The sequence below is a fragment of the Amblyraja radiata genome, chromosome 1, assembly GCF_010909765.2.
Source record: "Amblyraja radiata isolate CabotCenter1 chromosome 1, sAmbRad1.1.pri, whole genome shotgun sequence".
Lineage (NCBI taxonomy): Eukaryota > Metazoa > Chordata > Chondrichthyes > Rajiformes > Rajidae > Amblyraja > Amblyraja radiata.
Window position 1 is genome coordinate 11,057,691 of NC_045956.1, and position 12,058 is coordinate 11,069,748.

Below are 12,058 nucleotides of genomic sequence, written 5' to 3' on the forward strand. Positions count from 1 at the left end.
TTTTGAAATAATTATATCTTAATAGTGTAATTTAGTAAAACAATAAAACCAAGACACAAGAGACTGCAGATGCAGGAATCTAGAGCATAAATAAACTGTTGGGAGAACTCAGCAGATCAAGCAGCATCTGCGGAAGTAAAGGGGTGGTCCGCAATTTTGGTCATGGCCGGCATTAGGACAAACACTGCCAAACATTAAAAGCATTCTTGAAGCTAAAAGTTAAGTTGTAAATATTTGGTACCCAGTGGGTTGGAATGTAGATACCAATTAAAAACATTTGGCCATGCGCTGTTGCAGAACTTGTTGCCATTGATGAAGATTGTATGTAAATGTAACACACTCTGTTAAAAGGAGAAACCATGCATTGGCGGTCTGATGTTCACTAGTAAGTGACCTGTGCAATAGCGGCAAGTAGTAAGTATTTTTGATTCAGAAGGTTAGGTTCTGCTTCACGTACAGAAAATACATAAATCGTAAATTCATCAGAAAATCGTGGAAAGGTATTAATGTATTCAAAGCCAAATGCATTATAAAGTATTGTCAAGTGACTGTCCTTTGAATAAAAATTTACAGTTTCTCTCAATTACTAAACAATACAACTATATTACCACACTATATTTGGCATGTTTCTGAATATGAATAATATTAGTCAGATTATCATCACAGTGGAATTCAATTTTAAGAGCATATTATGTTACTTCCATCAATTTGTATTTACTGTTGATATGTAAACTTGCCGATAATATGCAACAACATTTGCTGAGGTTTATATCCAAGGTGTCTGAGTCTGAAGAAGTACTTTAGTTTAAGAAGGAGTATTACTGCTGAATTAGTAAGATGAAGCATGGTGGGAGACTTTCATCAAAGATGACTGGTCAAAGTTAGTGATGTTGCTGTTATTTACTCCTATTTAGTTGTTGTAACTTATATTTGTTGTACCTGCTATATGACTTTTACTCATGAAATTTCTGTTAATAATTGCAACATTTCTCAAACTAAAACACATTCATCTTTGTCTGAAGAAGGGTCTCGACCCGAAACGTCGCCTATTTCCTTCGCTCCATAGATGCTGCCTCACCTGCTGAGTTTCTCCAGTATTTTTGTCTACCATCTTTTAAATTAATTGTTTTAGTTCTCTGAAGTAATCAATTATCAAATTGTATAAAAATTCAAATGTGAAGGATTTTTATATAAAAAGTTAACTTTTCTATTTATCCATACGCAAGAATTGAACTATTTCCATTATTTCCATTTAAATAACCGGCTCCTGCTCTTTCTTCTCCCTGCTGGTGCCTGCTTTCAGCCATCCTGCCTCTCCCTTGTTTTCAGCCACTCTTCCATGCTCGCTTTCATACAAGCCGCCTCACCTCACAACACATAACTCTGACCCTTTTACCTCTTCTAATTCCATCATACAGAATCCCAAGCAGTCCTTCCAGGTGAAACGGCCATTCAACTGCACTTCTCCAAATGTAGTGAATTGCATACGATCTGTTCTACATTTAGAAATCAAATGTGGATTAGGTGACCTCTGTGCAAAAAATCTACGTTTGGTCTATAATTGTGAATTTGCACTTCCAGTCACCCAACACTTGAAAAATCCATCCCACTCCCATGCTATTACTTTGTCCAAGTAATGCACACTATCATTTTGAGGAGACACGTTATTTTCTGTTGGTATGCGTCAAAGCTCTTGGCATTCAATCTTGAATTTACCTTTTTCAAGAAACCGTATTTAAATTACCAAAATACAGAACAGTCCCAGCAAAACAATTTATTTTCAATACACAAAGCCAGGAATGTATTTACAGATAACTGGGTGTTTCCTGGAGAGCTATTGAATAGCTGCAGAGCGATCTGCATTTCTTTATCTATGCATGTGGCTTGAAAGTCAGATATACGCTGAATCTGTATCCATGCTTTTTCCATAATCTGCTGAGCCAAGAGGCTGGATATACCTTGTATCTGCCCCCCTCAGTTTCTACGTGTAGCAATGAATTGCAGATGGTGCTTTAAATCGAAGGTAGACACAAAATGCTGGAGTAACTCAGCGGGACAGGCAGTATCTCTGGAGAGAAGGAATGGTTGACGCTTCGGATCGAGACCCTTCTCTCGACCCGAAGTGTCATCCATTCCTTCTCTCTAGAGATACTGCCTGTCCCGCTGAGTTACACCAGCATTTTGTTTCTACCCTCAGTTTTTACACTGCTTTTCATGGTCCCTTTGATTTGAATGGGGAAATTAATCTTTATTTTAAAGATAAGTTTAATTTCATTTTTTAATTCATTTTTTCTTATGACATGGTATATTTAAGTATTTTAAAACACATATGAAAATGCTTTTAATTAAATTTATCATTTTAACTTTTTCTCTAATATCTTTGAAGAAAATAATAATTTTGGAACTTTGTACTATCTACAAATGGAAATGATTACACAATTATTAAAATGTATTAAATATAACCTATGATTGCTGCAGCAATTTTCTTTTAATTGGAAGCCTTTCCACACATAGCATCCAGAATACATGGTCTTGTTTTGCTACCCGGGATTATTTGCAAGAAATTGGAGAGAGTTATAGATATAGTCCAGTCCATCACACACACCAGACTTCCTACCATTGACTCCATCTACACCTCACACTGCCTCAGAAAACCAGCCAACATAAGCAAAGATGTCCCGTCCATTCCTTTTTCTCCCTGTTTCTGTCCGGCGGAAGGTACAGAAGCTTGAAAGTGTGCACCACCAGACTCAGGAACACCTTCATCCCCCTGTTATCAGGCCTCAGAATGGTCCTTCCATAAGCTAGGGTATTCTTCAATTCACCTCTACCCCATTAAAAATATTGGACTTTGTCCAAGGAACTGATACGCTACATTGCTGAAAACTATAATTTGCATTCTGTATTCCCCTTTGTTCTATCTATTGTACTTGAGTTTGAACTGATTATCTATGTATGGTATATTTGATATGTTTGGATAGCATGCAAAACAAAGCTTTTCACTTTACTTCAATACATATGACAATAATAACCCAAACCAGAAGCATTGCATGGCCATTAGCAATCAATTGGCCATTAGCATACCATGTTTTAATACTCAAATTTCATCGTTGAATGTGTGGTAATAATTAACTTGATTCTCCTTAACCAAGTCCCACTTACAGCATGTAATACTGATCAGGTTTACGTTAAATAAGGGATCAAATGTATTGCCTATCAATATTGTATATATCCAATAAGTGGAGAAACTCGAATCTGCACTAACGTATCTTTCTAGTTTTTATGTTTTTAAGGTCATATTTTTAGGTCATGTATCTGTCATGCTGACATGCAAAAACAGTATTCTCAAAAGTGCCACTTTCATCTTTATTCTCTCAGATTTGTCCCATAAGCCCTTTATGTACCTTAGAAGATAGCACAAGGGTATCTCAGTAAATGTAGGCGTTATCTAGTCATGTCACAAGTGATTTAAATAGTTCTATTGATTCATCTACTTTAGTATAGGTAGTATAGTCCCTTCTAAGCCATAAGAGCTTTTGTGTCTAGCGAAAAGATGGCAGACCAATTCAATTTTTCTTCCAGAAGACATCACCTCATTTCATTATTGTGATTGTGAAAAGTTATCTATCAGTCTGGAATACTGAAAAATAGTGAAGTTGGGCTCCAGCATTCAACCTTCTTGTTCTAATTGAGCCAAACTAAAACATCAATAGATAATTGTATTAAGTTCATATCAGAAAATGTTTCATTTTACTATCAAATCAGTTTTGAGAATTTTTTCAGGATTAAAAAATTGGAAATTATGAGGGTTTGTTTTTATACAATAACATCTGTACAACATTGTTAATTGGTATGAATTGATTTTTGCAAGTATTCCTTGATTTGCAAAAGGGTTGCACTCATAGAAAACCTTTTGTTAAGATGAAAGGACTAGGTGGTGTATTTTGGTATGTTGGCGCATTGTGTTCCAATGGGCAGACAGTACTGTGCTCTTCATTTTAGCATAAAGCAGATTCATAAATCAAGGACTCGTAAAGCTTCAATGACATGCACGTGTAAAATTTATAAATCAAAGAATTCCTGCATTACTATAACCAGTTGTTTGAAAATAGTTGAAAATAATTCAAGAAATAGTTTTATTTCTTTGAATTGTAGACATTTGAAGACTCTACTTTTCTAATCTTGTTGTTAAATGTATACATGTTGAAAGTTGTTGCTGGCAGGCTTACAGATTCTTGTCAATAGGCCATCAAAAGATAATTGGAAATATACCATAAAGGTGTATCTAGAATGCATTTTTAAGTGTTTATATAATTTAACTATTTTCTTTTTCATGGTGATATTCCTGTACAATTTCAACATTTCAGTTTGTCTAAAGTAGTCCTGGTTTCTGGAAGATACTGCTGTGCAGCATATTGAATCAGGAGTTGATATCTAGTTAATGGCTCCTATCAATCAGGGATAAATTGCATACATTTATAAAACCTAGTCCTGTTCAAAAGGCTCAGACACTGAACAAATATACTGCTTTATCATTGACTTCCAAGCAGAAGTTTTTTTTGTCAAAAAATAAAAAATTGCAAATTGCGACCTTTTTAGGGAGTTCCAAAAGATGTACAGTTATTCAGCAATTGTATAAATCATATTCGGAGGAAGCAAATGGACATGAGCTTTCTGTCATGATTATTCTTGAGTGGGGCATCTTGTTGCTGGAGAACTAATTACACAAATGATGTATAAATGAATACTGCAGATTCCCTTTGTAATTGTAATTGTTGTTATCTTGAAGAAAATGGGACCACGTAATTCTGTCAAAAACTGTCAAGGATGGATGAGAAATTAAAAATATATTGGCTTTAAAAAAATATTTAACACAAAGTAACAGAACGATTGATGGCTGGAGAGGTTAACACATTTTACGGGCTTTCATTAGCTTTTCACATTCATATGTTGTTTGTGGCAGTGTGTGAAATAAGCTTTGTAAGAAATCTAGGTCTTGAGAACTAATTACTTCTGCCGATTGCCATACTGATGAATAGACCTTCATTGTATCTTTCCCCAGAAGACTGGGTGCAGTCTATGATTCACGCCTGGATCTCAGTAGATATTTGATAATAATTTTAATAGCTGAACGTTGGAAGCTAGGATGATGAAGTGCCTGTTCTGGCACTGCAGCTATCGCAGCCAAACACATAACAGTCTGTCGCATGTGGCTAAAAATCGAGTAATGGACCTTGTGTTCACATTTTTGGTGGGGGGGATCAGGAATTTTAAATAAAAGAAGAAATGGAGGTAGTTCAGATTGTAGCTGATTTTAGAACACAATTTGTTTTTTTCTGAACCTCACCATTGTCTACATTGCACAAATAAAGAGAACATGCACATGTATTTGGTGATAAAAACTTAATTATTAGCTATAAGCAAACGTGTAGGAGATTTTACAATGGGATTAAGACCATATTAGTAAATTAGTAACACAAGTGATTTAATGGCTTAATTACATTGATAAAGCTGTAGACATAAATTCACTTACTACTGGGAAATGCAAAGTACTGAAACAGAAATGTCCACATTTTATTGAATGCTAGTGTTTGTTTAGATTGTATTTTGTAACTGAATGGTTTTATATCAGAGGCATCTCACTGGTATTAAAGGTAATTCTTCTGTTTCTCTGCACTATGTTTATGATTACTACAAATAATGCTTGAAGCTTGGTGGTTGAAATACTGTTTTAATATTACAATACTATCTGAAATTGTAATATGTCTGTCGTTCCTGGAATGAATTGGTGATAATACATGGAATCCATTTAGACTGGGAGAAGAGACAATGTAATATTAAAACAAAAAATGTTACCCTCCTTCGAATAAAAAGATTTATCTGATGTTTAACAAATAGTCCCATGTTGAATTTTGAAAGCATTAAAACGCTGTAAGAGGGAGAGGGAGTGCTGCAGACTGTGCTTTTGAGCATTCTTCCAATTTGACATGAACAGATAAAAAAAGATTTTATGTAAGATTTTAAGTCCATTTTTGTATTTTGCTTATTATAGTTTAGGAGGCAAAATGTCAAGCACACCTAATTTTAATGTGAAAAAATTCTAATGTCATCTGTTTTAAATATATTACCTTGCTTTCTATAGGAATGGGTCTTAAAATATCAGTAAAAGAAAGGAAATGCATTTTCTTATATTACTCCATGCCTCAGGGGCTAAATGTAATGAATATTTTAAGAGATTATTTTAATTAAATTTCTGCACGTCTAAATAGAGTAATATTTTATTATCTCTCATGTACGAGCATAACAGTACTGTTCATTAAAGTTAACACTTTCTGGACTGAGAATGCAAGGTATGATTTACTGACCTTGTGTGAAAGCACACAAATTGGGAAGAAAAATGATGAAGGGGTAGACTTTGATTAATATAGGTAATGCTATACCATATTTATAATGGCCTTTTCCCTATTCTGGTTTATAAATGCAGTCACAGCTAAAGGTGTCCTGCTGAGGCTGAAATGAGGCTGAAATCAGAGCACATGCCACTAGAGTGTGGGGAAACTGATCACACTGTCAACAATTCATTTCAAAATGATGTATTTAGTGCTCATTTCACCTTCCAAGAAGAAAAGGGAAAGGGGTTTCTTAGTCTGGAAGGTGATATTGTTATTTTCAAGGACAAACCTAACTTAAGGATTGCAGGCTGCAAAAATGACCAACCAAACAAGGGGATCTTTATTCAGCACTTATGTGCTACCATGCTGTTTGATAATTGCTAACATATGTGCTGCCTCTGTTTCATTGCAGTCGTCCTCGTGAGTTCTGGCGCCTTGACTACTGGGAAGATGACTTGCGGCGCCGCCGACGGTTCGTTCGCAACTCATTTGGATCAACACATCCTGAAGCCACACTTAAAGCAGCAATTGAACACGGTTAGTTTCATAGACAATTGGTTTTTGCTCATGGCAGTGGGTACACAAAATCAGAGCTACAATTGCTAGATCACTTAAATCATGCTACAACACTTGTTTGCACATCAAATAACCAATTTTGAGGCGCAAGCACTTATCTGCTGTATAGCTCTGTGTTATCTCACCAGAAAAATGGTCTGCCTACCTGAATTTACTTCCATAATCATCCTGCACATTACACAATAAAGTACATAAAATGAAAAAAGAATAATTAGGTAAGTATTTTAAAAATTAATCAAGTTGTAGACTCAGATGCCATTCTCTTTTATAGTTTTATGCCCCTTTAAATGTAGACAATCCTCCATTTAAAAGAACGGTACAATCAGGGATGCATATACTTGAAATTGATTTGTATTTTAGCTGTAGTAATGAAAAATCACTATTTTGGCTACAGGAAAACCGAAATAATAACCAAACTAATAACAATGACAAAGAAAACTATCGTGAAACAGAATGACACCTATGATTTTGTCCTGTTTGATGGGAAAAATGGTGTAAGACAAAATGACCAGGTATTATAATAAAGGCACACAAGTAAAGGAATGCGTTGTGTTTTAAAGTCAACTAATGCTATTCCTTCAATTATTTGGAAAAGGAATGAAAATGTATCTTCTTTGTTTTGCCCTCTTTATCCCCCCCAAAGCCCTTTCCTAAATCATGGTTGGTGTTATAATGATCACTGGACTGCAGCTGTAATTTAATGAGCTATAACATTGATTGCTCCTTCTATAGAAACAGATTTATTTAACTTGATCGTGCACTTGGTCATTTTTAACTGCAGCGAAAACTAATTAACAAGCATTAATTACCTTATAAAAGTGACTCTGAATGAAAGCTTCAAAATACTAGTTCATAACACACATATCTCATTGAGGTGCATTGATCGTATAGCATCGACCGTTTTCATGAAGGTATCATTTCTGAATGCAATTCTTACTGATCAATTGTAAAAGAAACATGTTTTTGAATTTTGAATACTGGAGCACTTTTTGATACCATGTCATTAATTTACAAGTGTTCTACTGTCAAATTTATTGTAACTTTGAAAAAGATAGCGTCATTGCTTGGCTATTCATCTTTTTTTTTAACCTCGTAGGCATCTTCTTAGGAAATTGATTATTGCTGTAGTTTATAATTTTACATCTTCGAAGTATTTCTTTTACAAAGGAAATAGAATAGCACAATCAGTTGTATTTTAGTTTCTGTCCAGTAGTTTAACCTATTGCACCCTGCCTTAAAGAGGTATTTCTGGAAGAAAATGGTCACAATATGTCACAAGATAGCACTGCACCCATGACATCTGTACTCAAGATGAATGACCAGGCTGACACTAGTCAATAAGAATGTGATCTAAAAGCAATAACTATACCAAATCTGGAGATCCTCAGAGACTCGAACAAGACCAAATAGGTGAAGTGCACAGCTGGCTGCTTCTGCCAAAGGGCCTTTTATGTAGTGCACTGCTCTTATTAGTAGAATATATTTAGATAAATAAAATATTTTTCTTCCTTGTTTCACATAATTGTTCAGGTAATATGTGGATGAGAGCAATATTTACGCATGTGTCAGTTTTAGCTACTGAAGCTTTGTGCCAAACGCTCTTTACTCAAATCACTTCAACTTGAGATTTTTCTCTCTGCGTTCAAGTGCCTTTGGATTTTCACCACCAATCTAATTTTTGACTTTTTGATATGTAAAGCTATCTAAATGTAAGTTAAGATCTATTAAGTAACCAAACACAATGTCATTTGCAACTAATCACTTCTTGAGTTCAAAACTAATTTTAAAACTGCCTCTTATAAACCCCCTCAAAGATTGAATACTGTCTCAGATTGTCTCTGTTGAATACTGGGGAAAACTCCATCTTAGAGGTGCTTTATAAGATAAATTGTTTTAATTGTCAGGCTGCATCGATGTTTTTCTATTAAATGCCAGAAAGTAATTCCAGCTTTTATTTGCTTTTATCTGCACAAAATAATTACTCTAAATTATAATCTGTTGGTAATGTATCTATTTTTATTTTAATGGAAAGGTACCTGGGCAACATTAAACAATATAGTATTTACTTGATCGGTCCAAAAAGCTGGAACTATTTAGCATCACATTGGTGTCCTGGATGCTTATAGCTTGAGTAAAACTATGTTAATAAAAAGGCAATGGTGCATGAATTAGCTATTTTATCTATTTCTGTTTATGTATTTATAATATTTCATGGTGTTTTGCTGATACTATGATTTTTGGGTGCATCTGGATGTTAAAACATTAGTTCTAATCTGAAAATGTTATTTTCATTTGATTTATGTGCTGATTAGATGCGACAATCTATGTTCTTTAAAAAAAAGCCGGATGGATTAAAAAATACTCGTGTTGGCAGTTGCCAGTGATTGCGTAGAATAGCTGAGCAAATCTAAGATTTGCTGTGTTCACACATTTAACCATTTTAAACCTTTTGTTATTGATAATAATGTCGCTCAACAAGTCTTTGTGAAGGATGCAGTATTTAGATGATTTGTTAACTGCAATGTTTGTTGCACAACCAGTATCTGAGATTCCACATCCATCTATGGAGCATATTACATAAATACGAGGGAATCTCTATTTCCAGTACATTGTCAGCATTGATGGAGGCCAATTGAAAATGGACCATATTTGAGTATTAAGTTTGTTTGCTTAGAACATCATCATATCTGTTGTGCTGGTGGTAATGCTGTGCAAGAACAGACAATTGTGTGTGATATTGTGTTTGACCGGGCACGCATTTCATCTCAGCCTCACAGACACACTAACCTTTTATGCTACTGTGGGTCAAATGGAGCTCAAGGCCTGCTGCAGTGGTTCTCCTGCCAAGGGGCAGTCTACATCAGTGATGAGATCTCAGTTGGTCGAACCTGAGCCTCATCCATATTAATTCACATTGGTAGGGAAATGCTGGAGTTGCTAGCCATTTATAAAATATAGCTGCGGTGCTGGATGCACCACATGTGGCCACTAATTGTGCCTCTGGACTTTGTTGTTGGACTCTGACTGGGATGTCAGATGTGCCGGCACTAGATCCATCGTTTGTTCTGTACTGTTTAAGAAAGAACTGCAGATGCTGGAAAAATCGAAGGTAGACAAAAAGCTGGAGAAACTCAGCGGGTGAGGCAGCATCTGTGGAGTGAAGGAATGGGTGATGTTTCGGGTCGAGACCCTTCTTCAGACTGATGTTGAGGGCGGGAAAAAGAAAGGAAGAGGCGGAGACAGTAGGATGTGGGAGAGCTGGGAAGGGGAGGGGAAGGAGGGAGAAAACAAGGACTACCTGAAATTGGAGAAGTCAATGTTCATACCGCTGCGGTGTTTGTTCTATACTTGTCTGCATTGTGCAGGCAAGGACGTCAAGAAGGGCATGGATTCAAGCAGACCAGCTTACTGGCGATTCCCTTCCAAAGCATTGCCAAAAAGTAGGTACATTACACCCCAATGTTTTTAAGAAATGTACTGTCGGTATTTCATTGAAAAGATTAGGGCCAGTGGTGGCCACCAATATTTTTAAATAATTAATAAACAGATAAATAAATTAATAAATTATTGCTGTGCTGAAAGATTGATGATAATAGAAAAGACTGAACAAAATATTGAGTTGATCATTTTGAGATCATAGTTGTTAGTATCGGGTCTCAAAATGGTAGCTAATGCAACAAGGAATATAATGGAAGGCATAATAGAGCTTTGAAGTCAATTAAACCAAAGGTTTAGAAGAAAGTACAATGAAGCAAATGTAAGGAAGCTTGGCTGACAAGTGAAATTGAGGCATTGGTCAAGAATAAGGAGGAGGCACGGGACAGGTATAGGCAGCTGGGATCAAGTGTATCCTTGGAGGAGTTTCTGGAACTGAGAAGCAAACTAAAAAAGGAAATCAGAAGGGAAAAAAAGAGCCTAGAGATAACCCCGGCAGATAGCATTGAGGACAATCCCAAAAGATTTGATAAATACATAAGGGAAAAAAGGGTAACTAGAGAGAGAGTGGGACCACTCAGGAATCAAAGTGGTCAACTCTGTGTGGAGCCACAGGAGATGGACAAGGTCCTCAATGAGTATTTCTCCTCTGTATTTACCGAGGAGAAAGACAGAAGGACAGAGGAACTTGGGGCAGTTAATGGAAGTGTCTTGAGAGCAGTCAGTGTTACAGTTGAAGAGGTGCTGAAGGTACTATCGTGTACGAATGTAGATACATTTCCAGGACCGGATTAGATATATCCGAGGACATTGTGGGAAACTAGAGATGAAATTTACGAGAGCCCTATTTGAAATTTACGAGTCGTCATTACAGGAGAGTTGCCGGAAGACTGGAGGGGGGCAAATGTTGTGCCTCTATTGAAGAAGGGCTGCAGGGAAATTTACTGGGAACTACAGGTCAGCGAGCTTAACATCTGTGGTTGGGAAGTTACTAGAGAGTATTCTGAGGGATAGAATATACAGGCATTAAATGGACAAGGACTGATTAGGAATAATCAGCATGGTTTTGTTCATGGGAGGTTGTGTTTCACAAATCTGATTGAGTTTTTTGAAGATCTGACCAAAATAGTTGATGAAAGCAGAGCTGTAGATGTTGTATTTATGGACTTCGGCAAAGCATTCGACAGTTCCACATGGTAAACTGCTCTGGAAGGTTAAATCGCATGGGATCCAAGGAGAGAAAGCTGATTGGATAGAAAATTGGCTTAATGGAAGGAAGCAGAGAGTGATGGTGGAAGGTTGCTTCTCGGACTGGACGCCTGTGACTAGTGGTCTGCCACAGGGTTCAGTGCTGGGCCCGTTACTGTTTGTCAACTATATCGATTATTTGGATGAGAACGTACATGGCAAGATTAGCAAGTTTGCTGATGATACAAAAGTGGGTGGTTTTGCAGATAGTGAAGATGGTTGTGAAAAATTGTAGCAGGGTCTTGATTGGTTGGCTAGGTGGGCTGAGGAATGGTTGATGGAATTTAATACAGAGAAATGTGAGGTGTTGAATTTTGAGATGTCTAACATGGGCAGGACCTGCACAGCGAATGATAGGGCTCTGGGGAGTGTTGTAGAGCAGAGGGATCTAGGAGTGCAGGCACATA

The 12,058-nt window shown here is 36.4% G+C and overlaps 1 protein-coding gene across 1 annotated transcript in view; it reads left to right on the top strand.

The window, feature by feature from the left end:
• The window catches only part of lrba (LPS responsive beige-like anchor protein), a 672,999-nt gene that overhangs the window by 318,141 nt on the left and 342,800 nt on the right, over positions 1 to 12,058 (top strand). Inside the window, exon 37 of the mRNA XM_033017677.1 lies at positions 6,805 to 6,929. Within this exon, the coding sequence (XP_032873568.1) occupies positions 6,805 to 6,929 (125 nt within the window). The remainder of the gene's footprint in view (positions 1 to 6,804; positions 6,930 to 12,058) is intronic.